This window comes from Polistes canadensis, unplaced genomic scaffold (genome assembly GCF_001313835.1).
Source record: "Polistes canadensis isolate GaletaPanama2010 unplaced genomic scaffold, ASM131383v1 scaffold_208, whole genome shotgun sequence".
Lineage (NCBI taxonomy): Eukaryota > Metazoa > Arthropoda > Insecta > Hymenoptera > Vespidae > Polistes > Polistes canadensis.
Genome location: NW_014569755.1, coordinates 88,093 through 108,878, shown reverse-complemented (window position 1 = coordinate 108,878; position 20,786 = coordinate 88,093). Strand labels below are relative to the sequence as shown.

The following is a 20,786-nucleotide window of genomic DNA, read 5'->3' as shown; positions in this document are numbered from 1 at the left end:
AAAATACGTGAAATTAATATTACTTTTTTATTCTTCGAAATAATATATAATAACAATTACGCTATTAGCATCAACAATTGATATGATCTTATTTTATACACTTTATATAGTCAGACATTCTACTACTTAGCTAAACAAAAGCGTCTGTATACATATATGTAGTAGTAATAATGATAATAAAATTGGCATGTATATTTTACATAATATATTTATATATATATATTTGCTCGTAGTATAGACGCGCGTCATTGTGCATCGATAGATCAAATGTAAACTTCTCAAAGATAAATGCTTTTATTATATAAAAAAGAATCGAGTATAGTAAAAATGGATGTACGGTTTCTTACATATTTTCTTTTGTGTTCCTATAATATCTTTGTCTTTTTTTTATGTTTGGCATTTAATAACAGTAAAAAAATATATGGCATGAGAGGTATGTGTGTATGTGTTGTATGTATATATAAAAGACGGTGATAATCATATAAAAAGGGACTTTTTATGGAAATTACTTTTCGAACGATCTACAGATGCACGGCGTCATATTATCGTTCTTTTTACATCGCTTCAATTATATTCCTGAGTTACACGACAGGTTTTTATATATAGATATTGGCAGACTTCCGCAGTGCGCATCGCAAAATCGCGAGAGGAGGACGTGCTTCGTTTTTAACATATTTTTAACCGGTTATTGTTATATAAATTATGTAAAAATCAATACATTTTATATCTGATATATTTATTATTAAATTAAAATTAATTTGTAAATATATAGTAAACGTTCTAGAAAATTGATAATATTGAATTCAACATGATAAAATATTTTAATAATCAAATTGCATGTTTATATTACTACTGATGTCCGGTTAAAAATTTGTTAACATACGAAAATCGTATACTATAATACTATTTTTCCTTCTTGTTTTTTTTCGCTATTAATTTATCTAATTATATTTTGTTTTCTTCTTATATTGCAATACGTATCTTGTGCGTTTTAATATCATGCTCGTGACGACTACTATTATATAATTTTGTAAATTTGATATTCAGCCTTTTGCATATACACGAACATAGAATATTATATATTAGAAATAAATCATATCCCATTGTAGGCAGTACATGTAGCTAAGGTATTATTTCTAGGATCATATTTTCTATTGATAGCATTGCATTACTTTTCCAACATATTCTTTTCTTATTCTTTTAATTGTGACTATTATAATGATCTATTATGATTTAGATCGTATTAGTACTATCGTACCAGGGTGGCATCCAATTGGTTGGTGTTCTTGGTCTTCCTCTGGACATCGATAAATTATTTTCTATGTTATAATTCTTGTCCAATCTTCTTCTACATGTTTCTTTTTTATTACGACACTTATTGACATTGTCCAAAACGACGAAAGATTGTTCATTATCCAATTGTTTTTCTTTAGCTTCGTTTTTACCGAAACTAGGAGAATACGATTTACGAACAATGTTTCTATTAAAACGATCTGGTAATGGATCGTGCATTCTTTCGGAAGACTCGATTTGCGTTGAGCGTTTACGTTGACCAAAACCTCGAGGTTCATCATCGACGTTGCAAACGTGAAGACGATAAGTTGGACTAGGTGATCGATTTCTGATAATATTATGATCAACAACAGCATCTGATTGCATTGGTTCTTGACTCTGCGATCCTCTATAATGTCTTAATACATTTTTCAATATTAACACAATTATTTATAATTAATTGTATACATTTATTTGTTATTATTTTACCTTCGATTACTTGGTGGCGGTTTGCCAATGATACTATCCTCGTGTACTCGAGTTTTCAATACTTGAAAAGCATCCTGATCTTCAGCAGCATTGACGCAACCAAATCTTTCACTGTTATTATTGTTTATCCAATAATTATCTTTCTTTCTCGATGCACTGAAACTTCTCTCACGATTTTTTTGTTTCTTCAAATCACAGGAAGATCGATAATCACGTTGGCTGCAGTAAGCATTTCTATATTCTGGTTGAAGATCGATACTACCTTCTAATCGTAAATTAGCTGGCATTCTCATAGGTTTAACACGTGGAACGTGACCATAAGGAACATATTGTGATTTTACTTCGCTAGTTGGCTCGTAATCGTATCGTTTGGTCTCATAAAAATTATGTTTGTTGCAGGTAAAACGATCTGAACAAGCTGGAGTAGTTCTCAATGTCAACGGTGGTTTTCGATAAACGAATGAATCCTTAGGATAATCGAGATACTTGGATTTGTATTCTGGATCCTGATCAATTTTTGTTGAAAATTTCAAACGTGTCGGAGATAAGAGTATTTTGGAACCATCAGCTCGACCAATTTCGTCTTCGGGTTTCGAGAATGTTGGCCGTTCTCTTGGAAAATCCTACAACAAGTAATAATTATACATTCATTCGAAAGATTATAAGATAAGAAGAGTACAACTATAATATATAATTAAACAATGTCGATACTTTGTAGGCATCTTTGTATTCCGGAATTTCTAAGGGTGGACTTTTCAATTCTTCTAATTTCGACACTAACATTTGCATCTCTTTGTCTTTCTTAGCTTCCTCTTTTTCTTCCTCTTCTCTTTTTCTTCTCTTTTCTTCCTCTTCCTCTTCTTCTTCAACATCTCTAGCCAATTCTGCCATCAATTGAGCCTCTCTAACGCGAGGATTAATATAGTTGTTCTTGTTTTCGGTTGAATCGTAGAAATTATTACCGGTTTTCAAATGCGTTTCAGGTTTCCTCGCTGGTGGTTGTCTATCTACAATAAATCTAAGACGTAAAAGCGATAGAAACCCGTGTGATTGGTGTTAATTAAAGGTTTTAAGGTCTACCAAGTCTTTCAATATCCTTTCTCACCAGTGAGTGCGTGTTGCTTAAAAACGTCAGTATATTCAGCCACGAAAGTGGTTGCACCCTCGAGTTTTAAACTCGTACCTTGCCTAAGTAGTTCGGGCCTTCTCGCTCCTACGAAAGGGACGTACTTTTCATGGTTTTCTGTGCTAGTCTCGAATTCACCCTCGAGTTTAAGTTGCGTTGGAACACGCATAAGTTCCGGCCTGCTGACGTTCAACCACTGAATGAACTTTTCACACTTCTCGGTCATCGTTTCCATTTCTCCTTCCATTTTCAAGGACGTTGGCCTTCGAGCTAATTCCGCCCTATGTTGGCCTTCATAAGGTACGTAAGCTGAATACATTTCGGTTTCCGTATAGAAATTTCCTTCTCGTTTTAAACTGGTACCTCTATTTTGAAGAGATATAATTTTTTGTTAGTATATCATTTAATCAAATATATTAATTATTTATTGTTTGTAGGATCTATCAGATTATTCAATTACCTTCTAATGATTGGTGGTCGACCGATCATATTCGTATGAGCGATAAATTTCGATTGCTCCGTTTGAGTCTCCATTGGAACGATATCTCCTTCGTCAAGAACGAAAGATGAATGTTGTTCTGCCTTTTTAGATGGAAGCTCTAGTTGTTCATATTTTTGAAAATCTTTGTTATATGATGGTTCTACGTTGTCATAGGTATCATCCAATCGGATAAAGCTCGATGGTCGTTTGCTTTTAACTGGCGAAATATTCTCCTTGAGAAAGAAAAAAAAAGAAATCATTGTTAATAACATTGTAAAGATACTTCATTTAAAATTATTACACAAGTAATATCTGTAATCGTTTACCTTAAGAAGTTCTTCGCTTTTTGCACGGAAAGCCCGACGATACTCAGTTAAAGTATCGTTCTCAAGTATATCAGATTCTGCATAAGATCTAACATTGTCTTTTGAATGACCCTCAATCCGTCTTCTTCGATAACGAGCAAGCTCATCGACCGTCAATCCATCCGCGAATGGCCACCGTTCTTTCAATTTACTTTTTCGTCCTTTATTTTTCTTATCCTGGGCTAGCTCGGAATCCGATGATGATTTGTTGACTCCGTAATTTGATCTTTGTCTACATAGAAAAAAAAATAATATCGTTAGACACTCTTTAATTTATTATTTATTATATTTTTTATTTAAAAATTTGTAAGAAAAGAAATATGATTAAAAAAACAAATAGTTATCTAGATGATAAAAGAAATGTTGTGAATAGATCTTTTTCTAGACACACGATCCGAGTGGATGCTCGGAGGCAACTGGAATCTTTAAACGGTAGTGAAGCTGATAGCTACTAGGGACGAAGAAAGAGAGAGAGAGAAAGAGATAGAATGAGAAAGAAAGAGTGGAACACCCTAGAGAAACAGAGTGGGTGGCACAGGGGTTGAAGGAGGCGAACGGAGAACAGGAAGAAGGGTGGTACGAAGGTACCCTACATGCCGTTACAACAAAACGGGCAGACGCGACGCATCGATCTACCAAATAAGAAGAATAGTTTGAACAATAAATTCCGTTTTCTTCTTCTAATGACTCGTCAACATGAAAGCAAATTATATCGATGATCATAGGATACACATGTATATGTATAGACATAATTACATTATATGTGTATACATTCATATGTATAAATCATACATGCATATTAACATATATGCATAGAAATATGTAACATTATAGTTTATCGTGTATATCGGAAATATTTCGCATGAATAACAATAATATTCGCACGATAAATTATAACTTCTCGTGTCTGTAATCAACAATATTATAATACTATAGCTCTTACTTTATTTTTATTTTTCTTATTGTAAGATATAAATGTCTATATTGCATGAATTATAAACATGAAAGCTCTTAATATTTTTGTGTTTTTTTTTTTTCATTTCTTTTTTGTCAAAACGAATTTTTAAATACATTAAACGAAATAGAGTCAACATTACATAATTCAGGTTATTGCTCTTTTAATTGGAACGAATATTGAGAACCATGCCACGTTAAGATTCAACGTGACCCACAAAATGGATAATTGATTGTGATTCGATAACGTCGTTTCCGTAATAGACACGCGATTAAACTCTCTCTATTTTTTTCTCTCTATTTATTCAAGATCGTTTCGATTTCAAACAAGTGATGGATTATAGAAAGCTATTTGGAATCTTTTCAAGGTGTGCCATTTTGAATTTGAATAATCTCGCTATTTATCGTATGGTTCTGCGGTTTTTGAAATTGATTCGATATAATCGAATATCAATAATATCGATAAAAATTGGTTAAACTGTGTAAAATAATCTTTCTTATCAAGATTTTTTTTTAGTTTTAAAAAGTATATTATTATTTCAAATATTTTTAACATTCATAACATAAGTAAAAGATGTCTTATCAGAAAAACTCAAACAGATAAAATATAAGCTATGATTTGTTATAAAAATATAAATCTAATCATAATTTTTATCTATAGATATGTATCAATTATTTTTTGCTATTTGGATGAGCATTTGAATGCCACTTTGGCATTTTTATGTTTTTTAATATTCAATGGAAAAAATTGCAAAAATTATTCAACATCAAAAATTTTTACCTTAAATTTAATAAAATATTTACTTAATGTTACATATATATATGTATATATAATGTCCCAATTGGACTTGAGGCTTGGTTTGCCTTTTATACTACTTCTAAATTTTTGCTATTACGGTTTTTTTGGTTTGTAAAAAGTTATTTATTTTTGAACAATATCGTTATAAATATTTAACTAATAACAGCCTTAAAATAACTTAATCATTAAATTTTATCATATAATTTTTGGTGGTCTCCTATGGTTGAAGCGTCTCTCCAAAAAACGTTTATAAATTGCTAGATAGCTGTTTTTTAATTTCGCTCATAGATATATTTTCCGTTGGTTTACCCGCATAAGATCGATTATATATTTTTCGCGAGTTATTCGGCAAACCTGGGCACATAGTGCTTAGGCCTACACCTAAATATCCTTAAATTACTCTCAACTACCTCCTCATTCGAAACTAAACACAGTAAAATTTATTAAAAAGTTTACTGACTATGGATGAGAATTAGTGGTACGGTATTATCAAATTCAATTCCAATTCCACATTCAATTCGCGGCGCGAACGACAATATGTCTTTTCTCTTTTGAGTGCTAAACAGAAAAGTTTGTCAATGTGGTAGCGTGGCCGAGCGGTCTAAGGCGCTGGTTTAAGGCACCAGTCTCTTCGGAGGCGTGGGTTCGAATCCCACCGCTGCCAATTTTTTTTTAAATCACGAATTAAAAGATAAAAAAGCTGAACCTAATTTTTTACATTAATTAAAGTTTGTTAGCGCCGTTAGAATGATTTAACGCGTTGATCAGATTAAGCTTGTTGTTTTAACTTATAAAAGTAACATGAATGAAAATGAATGAATGAATGAATGATTCATTGAGAAACGATTATTGATTAAAAAATATAATGTTTCATTGATTATTTTGACCTTTCAATTCTTTTCAATAATGCATGTCTTATTTATAATCTGTTTCATTTTAAATATCAATTTGTCAGAACTTCAATTTCTAACGATGATCAATTATTGTAATACATACTTGTGTATTATAATATTCATCATTTAGATCCTTCAGATTATTTCAAACGAACTGTCTTGCTTTTTCGAAACAATTGATAACAATCAAGGAAAGCTTTCCGGTTAGATTTCATTTGCCACATGTTTTGTTTTCTCTTGCATTAGAAACAATGTACACTGATATTTGCATAGCCACATAGAAGTGCTACCTAATAATGCATGTACATATAGTCTATATATTTCTTCAGACCGGCGCAGTAAAAGTTGGATAAATATATATTTATCTATAAAGTTACTGTACACGTAACTTTTAACTATTTTCTTTGATAACTGAAACTACAACAGTTATAAAAAATAAAGAAATAATTAACAAATTTTGAAAAATTATTAAACAAAAAATAATTGTACAATTATTCCTTTGTTTTTCTAATTATAAGATCATCAGATTAAAAGATTCATCGTCAATCTAGAAAATGATTCTGAAGGTATATTCTTATACACACACATACATATTATATTCGGTCAAGTAGAATTGCGATCGCAAAGATCTCGTGCGTTCTTAGTGATCCTTTCGTGTTCAAGATAATAACGACAATAACAACTACGACGACGATGATGACGACAACGGGGTAGCACCAAGAATCACGACGACCTGGTAACCCAAATTTTTCTTCATCGTTCACCCATGAAAGATTTGCATGCGCTGCCAAACAAATGTCCAAAAGGTATATGCTTACGCACTGGTAAGAACCTTCTAACCAATGGTCAATAATTTTCCTCCCTATGTGTGATTCAATCTGGACGCGTTTAGTTGACGATACTCGCACGCAATCACTTTAAATAGGAAGGGCTAAAAGGGCTAGAGGAAACGTGATCCTTTTATACCTTTGCTTCTAACTCACTTCTTTTTTCTGACTATTTATTACATACTTAAAAAAATGTTACCTTAGTCCTTAAGACAGAAATTTTCTAATCCATCGGAACGTTAATTTGTCGACGTTTACTATATTCCAACTACCAGAATAAACAATTCTACATTTAAATGAAGAAAATAGAAACTAATTAATATTATATTACAATGTGTGAAATTTGTTGATATTACATTTAACAAATAAAAAATAAAGAAAATTTCTTACACTATCTTCAAATCTAAATTTTTGATTTATCGTATGGCCTTCGCATATCGATTAGGTTAAATTGATCTTATATTACATGCATATAGATTCTATCGAAAGAAGTACTCCACCCTCGCCTCTTTGAACACTGATTAGATAAGTTATACCCTTCGAATCCTTTAGGTGATGGCAGGAAATTAAACCCAGACTTCAAGACTCAAATCTATTCATCGCCTAGCCTTTTTCGTTCATCTGGCTCGTTTACTTAACCTATAAATTCCTTGATGTAATTACAAGCTCTTTTCTCACCTATTCTTACGCTTTAAAAAATCACGATAATAGTATCTTAAAGTGTTTTTTACTCTAGTGCTTTGTGATCATCTTCTTTATATATTTAGGTCAATTACAAAATAGTTTTCACCTTTCTAAACAGGAGATACTCTTTCCTCCTTCTTCTCGTATTTCATTATTCGATATTTTCGATATACATAGGGGCAAGTTAAGTGCATTAAAAATAAATTGAAATTAAGGATTATGCGTGAGCACGTGCATTAGCGGTATGGCGCCAATTTTAAATTTCGCGCTAAAACAAATCGATAAGAAACGACGTTTGATTGGACATTTGTAATTTTTAAAAATCGTATTTTCTTTGATTTGTTTTAAATAGATATACACAATCGATATGAAAAGAAATGATAATAGAAATAATTGAATTAATAATAGAGAGAGAGAAAGAGAGAAAAGATAATAGAAAATAATAATTTATTAAATGTGAAATAAATGACATATTGGGAGATTAACTAATGAGGTCGATTTTAAATAATGAAAATAATTACCTTTTACTTGAACGTTCTCTCCTTCCTTCACCCATTGCATCGTCCTGTTTGATATAATCGATTAGGAATAAATTTATCGATTAAGATTCAAATGAATTATTAGAATGATTAATGAAAAAATAAAGAATATAAGAAATTGTAATGATTAAAAGGAATAACCAGCCGTGTTGGATACTCTCGCTAGCGTGACTGGCTTTTTGGTCAAGATGCTAATGAGAAGGTGACGACGATACACCTGCGCAGCTGCAAAAACGACAGGATTAGACATATTCTTGAGCAAGCGCTCTGTTTATTCTTGAAAATAAAATAATTATTGTCAGTAGAATTATTTTTAGTCTTTAAAATAACACAATCTGGTAACAATTTAAAAAACTTGTTATTATTTTCAGTCATTACGATCTTTTTATATTGTGAACATAACCAATAAAATCTTTTAAATACCAAATACAAATCTAATCTCTGCTTTACTTAATTTGTTTCATTTTCGTAAAGGAAATATATCATTTTCGTTTCGTCAGCGCCTTGATTTCATTATTTCAAATAATTCCAACGTTAATTATTTATTATCGATCGTTATACTAATCATACTTTTATCTTTTTCTATTAAAAAGCTAGAAAGTCAGGGGTGTAAACGTTTCATTGTTTTTTACGTTATTACATAATTCATATCAGTTTATTTTTCTATCAGATAATTGTTTTAATAATTGCATTTGATAATGCACAAGTTTTGTAGTCCATAAAAATGAGTTGAGATGTTAAAACATATTTTCTTACGTTTCCCCTTATTACTGTACAAAAATATTGCATAAAATCTTTAAAGATTAAGGTTATATAAAATGTGGACTTTTTGTTTTTATTAACTCATTTAAACTTCTTTTTCTTATAACTAAGGAAACTAATACATTTTAAGATTAAAGTTTTGATTAGAAAAAATGTAAAACCTCATTTTAATAATACAGTCCTGTCAAAAAAATGACGTACTTCCGAGCATGCGTAGTAGATTAAAGTGATATAATCATTGTTATGCTTATTTTTAACATATACAGGTTATGTCTTTGAGTGTAATTTCTTATTTGAGAAAAATAATTTAACCTTTACATTTTCTTTTTTCTTTCAATAATAAAATATATTTCAAAATTAATTAAATATATAAATATATTAAAAATATCTGAAAATATGAGTACGCTGTATAAGAATACTAATAGTATTAACAAATTTGAAAATGTCAACAAAAAGAAGTCTAAAAGAATACGGAGAAGAAGATTATCCAAAGAATGGATCTTTAGTTTAATTATATTTTTAGTATTATCGTTGATAATCGTTGAGAAAATATATTTCAGTTATGGTAAGCTATTTATGATTATCTAATAAAGCGATAAAGATTTTTGTTTTTTTCGTAATCAGTAGCAATGAATTATTTTCACATTTTATATATTCCTGTTGTTTTTTGTTTAAATGCTTAATTGTAGATATGTAACATGATCATTTTTTGTCGGTGAACACAAGAAGCTTATTCGAATAAATTTTGTTTATTCTCTCATGAATGAAATGTTACATATTATATAAATATATTTCTTTTGGTTGAATTTGATTATTTTTTTCTATTCCAGTACTCTCAATAATGATCAAAAATGCTAATGATCTATATAACAAAGTAGATGTATACAACAAAATAGATTTATACAACAAAGCGAATGTATACAACAAAACAGATTTATATAACGCAACAGATGTAAATAACAAAGCAGATGTAAATAAAAAAGCAGATGTAAAAATGTCATCATATTTATATGATTCTTTTACATTGTCAAATATCGTCGTCAATGTAGAAAAAGCGTATAACATACTTGTACAACAAATAGTGATAATCGGTGAAACATTTGCAAATACAATTTGCTATTGCTATCATGCTCTATTCGATGCACTGCTATACAAAACGTACGATCACCCCTATGAGATAATGATAGTGGGAATAATATTAGGAATTATCGCAACTTCTGCTAGTTGGTTCATTATTTATATGGACAGTCGTATACCTGGAAACGATCCAGCATTTCCTCTTTTTTTGCAGAAATATTGGTAAATAATAACAACAATATTTTAATAAATCATTGAAATAGATATGTCCCATATCTTTAGTAGTGTTATCGAATACATTTAAGAATTTTGTTCGGTATATTATTCATTACAATGTATTTATTAAATTTCATTTCAGGATAAAAATTGCACTGCCCATAAACCTTAATTACTTTGTCGGAGCATTAATCGGATTATTAATAACTATATGCTATCTTTACGAAAATCATTACTTTGATTCTTAGAAAAAAAATGAATTAAGTTTGTGTCTTTGTTGTGTTTAATATTTAAATAACAAAGAAACTATTTATACGAAGTACTGATGTCAATATTTAGAGAGAAGAGAGATATTAACAATTTATTATTTATTACTATCATCATAATTATAATAGAAATCAATTCATAACTGATTCTGAAGGATACAAGTATTACAATTTTACAAATACATATGATTACAAGATTTGTTATATTGCAATACATATACGCACATATATATATTTGATAATTATTTATTGTTAAAGTAAATAATATGACATTGTAATAATAAATACTATTTAAGTAATGTTCACAGTACAAATAGGAAAAGATAATATTATAATTGCAAAAATGTATTTTGTTGTTTTAATATTATATAATTGACGGACAATATAATTGACGGACAATATAATTGACGGACAATATAATTGACTGATTGTAAAAAAACTTTATTATTAAAATATCACGACTAAATAATTACATAATTAAAAGATTTGTTTATCACTATATTATAAGTGAATTTTTTTTTTTTTTTCTAAAACATTTCCTATAAAAAAGACATTTTAAATTATTAATATTTTATTCTAACTTCTAAAAGTTCAAATTATTTAATATATTTATTGATTAATGAACATATTAAATCAATAAATTAATATTTAGTTGTTTAATCTTTTTTTCTTTAGTTATTTATATATTATAATTTTAATTCTTTTTCCGGTGGTAGATTATCTAAATAACTTCTTACTCTATCCATTGGTACATCCTCCAAACGTGACGGATTCCATTGTGGTTTTTTACTTTTTTTAAAGAAAACGTTAAGACCTATGAGAATATAATATTATAAATGTTAGTAAATATATAATACTTTATATAAATATAAATATAAAGCTAAATATAAATATAAATATATACCTTCGTACATATCAGAACCATGTGAAAGCAAACGATATCCCATTCTAAAATCCATTCTTGCACAATTAGCAAGATCCAAGTCTTTTCCTTTTTGAATAATAAGCAAAGCTAATTTTAAGGAAGTTGGTGATGCAGTGTTAATCATTCCTATTATTCTTTTTGACCATTCTGAATCGTCTTTTTTCAATCTTTAACAAATAAACGAGAATAACAATATTATTAATAAAATTAACAGATATTTTGTACTTAAAAAGAGAAGAAAAAGACAAATTGTTTACCTTTCTAAGATTTCTTCAACGGTAGGTGCAGAGAAACAATTTTCAATTATATCTATGAATGGATTGAGGCTAAAATTATTGCTCGATGTATTAACATGGTATTTATTAATAATTTCTTCTATGTTGGATCCATCGGACTTGAGCAATTTGTATTTCAAATCTTCCAATTTTTCTGAAGGAACATAATGAGTGGCAATACCAGAATGAAAGATGTCGGGACCTAACAGAAAATTTATTAAATATTAAAAGTTGATTGTTTAACGTAAAAATAGAAATTAATATTTCGTATAATAGTATAAGAGTATTTTTATTTGTACGTACCTGTTAATTGATATCCAGTAACACCTAGAAGATATCCTATGTGATTTTGTAATCTAGGGAAAGTGTAGCAAGTTGTAGCATCAGGGAAAAAACCTATTGTAACTTCTGGCATAGCATAAATTGATCTTTCCGTAACGATTCTATATTTAGCTTGAAGAGATAATGCAGAACCTAATCCCATTACTCTATTATTCATCAGAGCTATGAATGGTACTTTTAATGTAGCGATCTTATAACCCAATCTGCAAAAAGATATTTTGGTTCTTATCAATTTACTTTACAATTATGTATGGTATTGAAGTATTTTATTAAACTTACGAGTAATATTCTTGAAACGTTTTTGATTTTTTCGATTCATAATGTTCTGTACTTAGATTACGGAAGGAATAAGGCATTACAAGATATCCTCCTGAACAAAACGCTTTATCACCGGATCCTTCTACTATTATCAATTTTTTACTATCTTTCCATTTTTGGAGCTTTTTACTTATTATTTTGCATATTCCTGGTGTAAGACTATTTAAAGAATTTGGTCGGTTTAAAGTGAATAGGCCGGTATCTTCAAACTATTATAATAAATGATAATAATTATATTTTTCTTATATTATCACTAAAAAGAAAATTAATTATATGAATAATTTGGGAGAGCTTACCTCTTTTATTTTAATATCATTGTCGGAGCTTAGCCAAAAGCTGTTTTCCCATATTTTGTTAGCTTCAGCAATCTGTTCATTTGTATTTATATTACTCGAATCTGAGAACAGTGTAATATATATGATAAAAAATGAAATAATTTAAATAAGCGTTAATTATGAGTAATTACCTTTATTAAGACTCGTTTCATGAATCAGTCTTCGAATGTTGAATTTGTTTAACGATTTTAATTTAAACATGTTAGTTAAATTGTTTCGTTCATAAATAAAAGGAATTATTAATACTTATAGAACAAGATCACAATAAAAAGAAATATATACCGATATTGATACAAAAAGAAAAATGAAAACGAAATGAAGTACGAAAGAAACTCGGCGGAACTCGTTTCAAATAAAAATTCTTATTTCTGTTCTCTCGGTCTTAATTTTATTAAGTGCATGTTGCCTTTGAAATTCTGAGCTTTATACTTTCTCAAATACCACCTCTCCATGATTTCCCAACTAAACTTTTAAACTAAAGTAATTGCCAATATAATTTGCCAATGTAAACTACGATATTATGTTCTTTTCAAGCTCATTAGGGATATCGATTTATTATCTATATTTTTGTAAATATTTCTTTGATATAAACAAAATGATTCATGGATAAGGAAAGAAAAAATCAGAAAGAAAAATATGATGATTCCATAATTTATACAAAATTTTAATGAAATCAACAAGATTAATTACACTCATTATTTTGTTCGACTTTTAACTTATAGATATTATTTGAACTTAATTAAAAAACAAATTTTACTAAGTCTCGAATTTGTAATGTATGAATATTATGTTAATTGCTTTCATTATCGGTAATATATAATTACAATGTTCGAACAAAAGATTTACATGACCGTTTGTAAAGTGATTACGAGTATAAATGTATTCACAATAATCTTATCTACAGAAATGCAGGATTCATGTTTTTATAATATAATGCATATGCAAGGTCTTTTACCAAACTCGGTCACCGAAAATATTTCGTTTATTTTGTACGATAGCAAAAAAACGATACAGGTAAAAAATATTTATTTGGAATTTACACAGTTATTTCAGTATGGTCGGAAGAAGGTAAATGAAGAAACGAATACAAATCACTCATAGAAGTAAAAAATCGTAAATATAGGAGACGAAATTTCACAATTTTCTCGGTGAAGGTCACATGAAGTTATAAATTAATTTAAATGAGCTCATAAATTAATAAGATATAAGATTATTCTGGTAGAAATATGCTTTCCGATTTAAACAAAATAGGATGAACATGATATCTCTAAGAAAAAAACTTTGGAAAAAAAACATTCGATAGATTACTATATCGGCGCTTTCGAATAGAATATTTTTTTCCTCTGACATTATTTTCTATCGAATGAAATAAACGAGATATTTTAGGTGGTCGGAGTTAAGCGAAAGACCCTGTATAATAAAATAATGTGTATATTATTTATTTATTTATTTATTTACGGGATAAACCCATTAGTACAGAAAAGAAAATAATAAAAACATTTACAGAAAATTTAAACATTATTTGACAGAAGATTATCGGCTATTGGCATACAAGATGTAATTTACCAAAATCCAAACTTTGTCCAGTCAATCTCTCATATCCTCATTAGAGAAAGCTAAAGGATTAAGCTCGGCGGCGATTCCTATGGTGTCACTCAGGTAGCAAAGGTACAAAATTTAGACCAACTTTAAAAGGATTTTTTTTAAGGTTGATATTTGGATATTTTATTATTTACTACTATTATTATTAAAAAAAATAATAATGGCAGACAATTATGACGATTTCTAAAGTTATGATAGAGACTTTTGAAACAAAATCAAATTTCAAATGTATTTTAACAAATTTGAAATTTTAATATATATATTTATTATATTAATATAATATAATAAATTTTATAACATAATAAATTTTTTTGCAGTGTCCATTTCGTATACGATAACGATTTTTCGTCAATTATTTTTAGTGTATTTTTGAACGTTGGTATAGAGTGCATCGTATCTAGTAAGGGTAATTAAATTTATAATTTTGTAAAGTTTTATTTAATTTTCTTTTTTTTCTTTCTTTCTTTTTTTTTATATATAATATATAAAATATTATATATATAATTATAATTATAATAACAAACTTAATAATTGTATATTTATATCCGATTAATTTGTAATCAACATAAATTTAGAACATTTTTATTCATCTTTAATCATTATTATTGGATTTAGGAAGTAAACAAATTCCAACAAAATACTTTACACATTTTAAAACGAAGAAGAAAAAGAAATATGCATTAAGAAAAAGAAACTTGTTTAATACACCACAAAATTTGGAGAACTATTTTTGTATCCTATTTACATTATTTTAACAATCAAATTTTAGCGCCTCGAAGCAGATGGCGTTAGTGGCAGAACAGGGGGACAAACTTAAAATTATTCTCATCGTGCAGTGCACAGTACGTAATTTTAATTATAGTTAGATAAATTTATTATTAATAAATATTAGAAACAATGTTAAGAATAATTGTTCCTATTAAAAGAAGTGATTTGATTTTTCCATTGTGGAAAAATAATATACGATCGTTTGTTAATATGAGAAAAATAAGACGTGTATTCAGACGGTTTGTTTATCAGTCGGAAAGTAAACCTCCTTATTTTCATGTTACTCAAATTGGCGACCCAATTTTACGCGCGCCAACTTTGCCGATAAATCCTGAAGTTATCAACATGTTTCAATTTAAAATGGTAAGTTTCTCTTTCTTCCTTTTTATTTTTATTATTTAATTAATAAAATAATAATATAAATAGAGAGAAAAATGAATAAAATATTGTTAACCTAGTTCATTTTTTCAATATTCACACATTCAAACTTTTATTTATATATTTAATACTTTTTATAAAACGCGAATTATTAATATAAATAATATTTCTTAACAGGCAATAGAACAAATGAAAAAAGTTATGGAAATTTATAATACTGTTGGATTATCCGCCTGTCAAATTGGTTTACCATGGAAAATTTTTATGATACATGTTACAGAAAAATATTTAAAAGAAATTGGGGATGATATAAGGAAAATTCGTGAAATGGAAGTTGTACCATTACAAGTATTTATTAATCCTACAATTCGTATTATTGATCATAATTTAGTTTCCTTTCCCGAACTATGTGCTAGTGTTCGAGGTTACACTGCAGAAGTACCCAGAGCAAGAGAAGTTGAAATTACGGCTCTTAATGAGTTGAAAGAAGAATTTACTGTAAGGTTCAAAGGTTGGGCAGCGAGAATTGTTCAACATGAAATGGACCATTTAGATGTAAGGACTTAATCATTTTTTTATTACATATACACACACACACATACACATTTAGCATTAATATGTATTTATAGGACCTATAAATACATTTTTAAAGAAATAAAAATAAATTATTTTTTAGGGAATAATATACACGGATAAAATGAATAAAAAAACGTTTTCTTGCTGTTACTGGAACGAAGTTAACAAGCATAAAGGACTCATAGAGATACGATTCGATTCGTAAAATTCTAATGAAAGTTTAGAGAAAATCAATATGGGAATATGTATGTAAGTAGAAGATTTATAATTCATATAATAGCGATTTAAAAAATATGGAACTTTTATTAATGCATCTTCCAGGATACAATTAATAGCAGAATACACAACATTTTATTTATATGTATATACATACATATGTATGTATAATATAACAATGCGTATACATTTATATTCTGCATTGTTTTATCATTGGACACATTTATGGTATCAATGTAATTTTTGACATCGTTTGTTATTTTTTATTTTTTAATAAATGTGTCTTCTAGAATCACAGATCCTAGGAGAGAGAGAAAGAGAGAAAGAGAGAAGTGATTATTAAATCTAATAATTTATTTTAATGTCACGTCAAATTTCATATATCTTATTTTGTTATTCTTGTTGTTGTTGTAATCATCTTCTCAGGAGATCTCCTATTTCGTTACAACACCAGAAATGCATACAATGTGCACAATGTATATAATCTTACATATAAATAGTATTTGTTTAAAGGTATCGCGTGCAGTTACTATATTTATTATATGAAATTAATTAATGATGTACTCTTATATTTCTTTTCATCTCTTCCTTCTTTATATTTTTTATTCTTTAATTATACAATGGAAAATTGTAAAAATTAATAAGAGTTAGAAAGATCAGATTTTGAAAATTCTTCTTATCATGCCCCATTTTCTTTCTTTATCGAGGAAGAGGATTCATGGTTCATCACGTAAAGTATTTTAATTTTAAAAATAATTTCTTGTAGGTCCTTTCTTTCTGTGGTTTATCCTTTTGATTAATTTATTTGTATCGATACTCGTCGAAAAAAGAAACTAATAAAAATATATTAAAACAATGTCGTCGTACATTTGTTTTTTCGCGATATTTGAGATATCTATGCTATTTCATTTGGTAATTTTATAATTCGTTCATTTAATTATTCTCAGTTTCGATTTTTGTTTCTTACATAATTAATTACAATAATTAATAATTAATAATATCAACTATTTACAATTCGTATGTTTAGAAAGCGTTTGGTTTTCCCAGAGTATTTTTTTTTTACTCCATTATAATAGCTGAATCTTTTTTATTTTTTTTTTTGTTTCCTCTTGCTTCTAAATAAAGTTCCTTTCGAGTATATTTCTTTAATAATTGTTGTGTCCGTGTGTTTTATTTTGATTATTTTAATTTGACGTTATTATAAGTATAATTATAAGAGTCTTAAATACATTTGTTTGATTTCTCGTGCATGACTAGTATCGATAACTTTAAATTCTTTTTGGCTAACAATAAGATATAATTATAAATAATAATCTATTTTTTTAAACAAATACAAAGCTTAAATTTCGTTCAATGTTTTCTTTTCCTATCGATATTTTCTATGTCAAATCAGTATTTTATTTTTATTTATTTTCTTTTTTTATTTATGCATGAAATATAGAAAAGTAAGAAGAATATATGAGCCTTATATATTATTTAATATCAGGAAAACAATCAAGGATTTATATAAAAAAAAGAAAAAGAATTTCGTCATTGAACTTAATGATCAATAATTTGTTTATTACAAAAAATCACCCGAAAATAATCTATCTTATCGATAGCAAAAAATAAATAGTGATTTATTGTATTAATGGATGTTCTTGTTAAGAGAATTACGTCTGGCTTGATTACAAGTATACATTTGTCAACATCAGTTTGGCTATTAGAATATATGTATGAATGTATTTATGTATGTATGTAATGTATGCATGTACAGTAGGAACGAGTAGATTAGGTACATAATGAAACATTTTCTTTTATCTTTCTAACAGATTAAATAGATAAAGCTACAACAAATATTTTCACATATCCTCAACTAACGTCGATTGTATGTGCATACGTACGTATGTGTGTGTGTGTGTATGGATTTTTTCTTTTTTATTTTTTAATTTTCATCTTATAGAAAAAAGATTATTTTTTATTTCTGTCACATTTTTTACGGAAAGTATTGTAAATGTATTGGTCCATTTATCTTATTTTTTTTGTTTTGTAAATTCTTTTTTTCTCAAGCATGATCGACAAGCATTGGATTGACGCGAGACGCGATGGCAACATTAATTAATTAAATAAAGGAATGCAATTGGAAACAAATTTATTGTCATTTATCATGACGTAGAATAACTCGTTGTTTGATATAAGTCTTAAAACAAACGAAAAATAGCAAAAACAGTAATATCATGGCAGGAAGAAGATAGATAGCGTTCCATCAATGGATGATAAGAAGATACGATAAAGATTTCGTTACAAATTTACGTTTGGTTTTCAGCCATAACGTAGAACCGGATTATAAAGTGCCATAATATATTATCTTTTGAATATAAATCCCTTCATATCCAAGTGTGCACTCGTTGTTGTTGTTTTTGTTGCTGTTGTTGCTGCTGCTGTTGTTGCAAAGGATTCGAAGTATTAGTAATCATCTCCTCGTCTTGTCAGGAAACGTGTCCTCTTTCTTGAGTATTTCTCCATCTTCTTCCACGAATTTGATGTTCCAAAAATCGTTCATTTCCTTCTCCTCTCGTTGATTGTAGATGCAGCGGTATTCTAACCGTGCCTGTTAAAGGATATACTCAAGTTTTTCTTTTGTCTATTTCGTACTTTCTTATGATATGTTTAATATAACAAAATTCTAATTTAAATTCTATTTCTTTTTTTTTTTTCGTTAAAAATATAATACAAATAAAAATTTATATGCGTATGCATTGTATATTTATTTGGTCCGTGTATATTTTTAAACATTTTCAATTAAATATTTAATTTTTTCCTTACTAGCGTAAAAGCCCCATATGATTTGTATAGGGGTCGTATAACTAACACGCGATTATAAGTACGTACGAGTGAATTTATTTGGAGTGAAAGTATGCTGTATAGCGAAATGGTTAATAATTTAATTTGTGTTCTATATAACGATTAAAATTGAATTATTATTTAATATTATAGATAGTCAATATATATTAATATTTGTAAATATTGATATAGAGTTCATATTGATCATTTATTTAGAATATTGATAAAAAAAATGTTGAAAAATACTGGCCCAATAAATAATAGCTATACGTATATATGGTATTATATTTCATGGGGGAAAATTCGAAAAAATAAAGTATTTCCCTTACGTATTTTCTATTTCACGACTATTGTTCTCTTGGGAAATAAGAGGAAAATTTAAAATTTGAATCTTTTCCGTATCTATCGTCTATTTTCTTCAGTTTTTTGATCTCAAACGCATTTTCTTTCTTTTATCTAATGAAAAATAAGTAAATATATATGTAAATATATATATATAAAGAGAAATATGAAACTTAAATGATCGTTCTCTCTCGCTTGGTTTGTTAAACATAATCTATTCGATATAAATTGTAACTTAAGAGAAAAAATTAGAAAGAATATTATAAAAGATAAAAAATATCGTTGTAGCGAATATAAATTCTTACGAAGAAAAATGAATTACGCAATATATAATTTTCCTAAAGCGAATAAATAATAATAGAGTATTTGATCGTTAAAAGAAAACATGAAATATATGATAGAAACAAAAGTTCCTATAAAACACACTAAATTATAATAACAATTGAATCTCTTGATTTGTTAACGAATTGCATTTTTGATTGTTAAATAAATGAAAGATCGTGCAAATCAATGGAAGATTTACGAGATTCTTGTGAACTTTTAGAAAACGATAAGTTTATTCCGTCGTGTGTTTCTGTATAGGATTCGCTTCTTGGTGTCGTTGAAGTTGACGTGTAAGGATGATCCAAGGATGTGCAGGAGGACGTACCGTTCCGTGGTATCCTTGAATTAGCTTCGGGACTTCCGGTGCAACTGTATCGCGATGTAACTGCTTCTGAACGGGACAGAGATGGTTCTGGGGTGACCCGCACCCATGGACACCATGAAAAAAATTGTATGAAACCACGACGGAATCTATAAACGAATAAAGGTATTAACATATTTTAATATCACATTTCTTAAAGTTTATATTGAAATATTGAAATTGAAATATTTTATTCTTACCTGGAATTCATCCAACAATAAATGATAGGATTATACATGCTATTAGACATTGCTAGCCAATAAATACCAAGAAATAATTCTTGGATGTAGGATTCTTTAGTAATTTCTGGCAAGTACGATGTTACAATGAAATAAACGTGGAGTGGTAACCAGCAGACTGCGAATATTACTACAACTACGATCATCATCTTCACGACCTGGTAAAAAATAAAAAAACAAAATTCGATTAGTATTGTCCTAAAGTGGAACAA

General features: G+C 28.2%; 5 protein-coding genes, 2 long non-coding RNA genes and 1 other non-coding gene across 10 annotated transcripts in view; 4 read left to right on the top strand and 4 right to left on the bottom strand.

The window, feature by feature from the left end:
* Positions 1-39: 39 nt before the first annotated feature.
* On the bottom strand, positions 40-8,570 carry LOC106789947. Its single transcript, XM_014754529.1, has 7 exons — positions 8,412-8,570; positions 3,695-3,965; positions 3,348-3,601; positions 2,867-3,252; positions 2,473-2,768; positions 1,762-2,384; positions 40-1,690 (listed from the first exon to the last, which is right to left on the bottom strand). The coding sequence occupies exons 1-7, from the start codon at positions 8,444-8,446 to the stop codon at positions 1,234-1,236; spliced, it is 2,322 nt and encodes a 773-aa protein (XP_014610015.1). The 5' UTR covers positions 8,447-8,570; the 3' UTR covers positions 40-1,233.
* On the top strand, positions 6,069-6,150 carry Trnal-aag. The gene has a single exon. It is a non-coding gene; the product is annotated as a tRNA-Leu (tRNA).
* On the top strand, positions 6,887-8,856 carry LOC106789949. Its single transcript, XR_001382045.1, has 2 exons — positions 6,887-7,185; positions 8,564-8,856. It is a non-coding gene; the product is annotated as an uncharacterized LOC106789949 (long non-coding RNA).
* Positions 6,928-8,057, bottom strand: LOC106789948. The gene is made up of 4 exons (XR_001382044.1): positions 7,997-8,057; positions 7,597-7,845; positions 7,406-7,492; positions 6,928-7,319 (listed from the first exon to the last, which is right to left on the bottom strand). It is a non-coding gene; the product is annotated as an uncharacterized LOC106789948 (long non-coding RNA).
* Positions 8,857-9,407: 551 nt separating the features above from the next.
* On the top strand, positions 9,408-11,094 carry LOC106789919. Its single transcript, XM_014754468.1, has 3 exons — positions 9,408-9,756; positions 10,022-10,490; positions 10,627-11,094. The coding sequence occupies exons 1-3, from the start codon at positions 9,588-9,590 to the stop codon at positions 10,730-10,732; spliced, it is 744 nt and encodes a 247-aa protein (XP_014609954.1). The 5' UTR covers positions 9,408-9,587; the 3' UTR covers positions 10,733-11,094.
* Positions 11,095-11,417: 323 nt separating this feature from the next.
* LOC106789915 (3-hydroxyisobutyryl-CoA hydrolase, mitochondrial-like) lies at positions 11,418-13,146 on the bottom strand. Its single transcript, XM_014754465.1, has 8 exons — positions 13,077-13,146; positions 12,907-13,007; positions 12,741-12,819; positions 12,572-12,695; positions 12,254-12,495; positions 11,933-12,152; positions 11,655-11,842; positions 11,418-11,564 (listed from the first exon to the last, which is right to left on the bottom strand). Exons 1-8 carry the CDS (start codon positions 13,144-13,146, stop codon positions 11,437-11,439), a joined length of 1,152 nt encoding a protein of 383 aa, XP_014609951.1. The 3' UTR covers positions 11,418-11,436.
* A 2,118-nt stretch (positions 13,147-15,264) lies between these two features.
* Positions 15,265-20,321, top strand: LOC106789941 (peptide deformylase, mitochondrial-like). Of its 2 annotated transcripts, none has more exons than XM_014754518.1 (4): positions 15,265-15,678; positions 15,871-16,248; positions 16,370-16,518; positions 20,233-20,321. In XM_014754518.1, the coding sequence occupies exons 1-3, from the start codon at positions 15,445-15,447 to the stop codon at positions 16,472-16,474; spliced, it is 717 nt and encodes a 238-aa protein (XP_014610004.1). In that variant the 5' UTR covers positions 15,265-15,444; the 3' UTR covers positions 16,475-16,518; positions 20,233-20,321. The 2 variants fall into 2 exon arrangements, with proteins under 2 accessions (XP_014610004.1, XP_014610003.1); XM_014754517.1 differs by lacking the exon at positions 20,233-20,321 and adding an exon at positions 16,591-17,190.
* Positions 17,576-20,786, bottom strand: part of LOC106789940 (tachykinin-like peptides receptor 99D) — a 28,871-nt gene continuing 25,660 nt past the window's right edge. The window contains exons 4-6 of one of the 2 annotated variants that reach the window (XM_014754516.1): positions 20,536-20,732; positions 20,300-20,445; positions 17,576-19,075 (exon numbers count right to left, since the gene is read on the bottom strand). In XM_014754516.1, coding sequence (XP_014610002.1) covers positions 18,954-19,075; positions 20,300-20,445; positions 20,536-20,732 — 465 coding nt within the window. In that variant the 3' untranslated portion in view covers positions 17,576-18,953. Of the gene's footprint in view, positions 19,076-19,992; positions 20,446-20,535; positions 20,733-20,786 lie in introns of those variants that run through there. The other variant, XM_014754515.1, reaches the window with a different exon arrangement.

Bases quoted from the DNA above. Each gene is read 5' to 3' on its own strand.
- LOC106789941 (XM_014754518.1), top strand. From the start codon at position 15,445: ATGTTAAGAATAATTGTTCCTATTAAAAGAAGTGATTTGATTTTTCCA. The intron at 15,679-15,870 runs GTAAGTTTCTCT...ATTTCTTAACAG, and splicing joins ACATGTTTCAATTTAAAATG to GCAATAGAACAAATGAAAAA. The intron at 16,249-16,369 runs GTAAGGACTTAA...ATTATTTTTTAG, and splicing joins ATGAAATGGACCATTTAGAT to GGAATAATATACACGGATAA.
- LOC106789919 (XM_014754468.1), top strand. From the start codon at position 9,588: ATGAGTACGCTGTATAAGAATACTAATAGTATTAACAAATTTGAAAAT. The intron at 9,757-10,021 runs GTAAGCTATTTA...TTTCTATTCCAG, and splicing joins GAAAATATATTTCAGTTATG to TACTCTCAATAATGATCAAA. The intron at 10,491-10,626 runs GTAAATAATAAC...ATTTCATTTCAG, and splicing joins CTTTTTTTGCAGAAATATTG to GATAAAAATTGCACTGCCCA.
- LOC106789915 (XM_014754465.1), bottom strand. From the start codon at position 13,146: ATGTTTAAATTAAAATCGTTAAACAAATTCAACATTCGAAGACTGATT. The intron at 12,696-12,740 runs GTAAAAAGCTCC...AATTGATAATAG, and splicing joins AGGAATATGCAAAATAATAA to TAGAAGGATCCGGTGATAAA. The intron at 12,496-12,571 runs GTAAGTTTAATA...ATCTTTTTGCAG, and splicing joins ACGTTTCAAGAATATTACTC to ATTGGGTTATAAGATCGCTA.
- LOC106789947 (XM_014754529.1), bottom strand. From the start codon at position 8,446: ATGGGTGAAGGAAGGAGAGAACGTTCAAGTAAAAG. The intron at 3,966-8,411 runs GTAATTATTTTC...TTTTCTATGTAG, and splicing joins AGAGAACGTTCAAGTAAAAG to ACAAAGATCAAATTACGGAG. The intron at 2,385-2,472 runs GTATCGACATTG...TACTTGTTGTAG, and splicing joins AATACAAAGATGCCTACAAA to GATTTTCCAAGAGAACGGCC.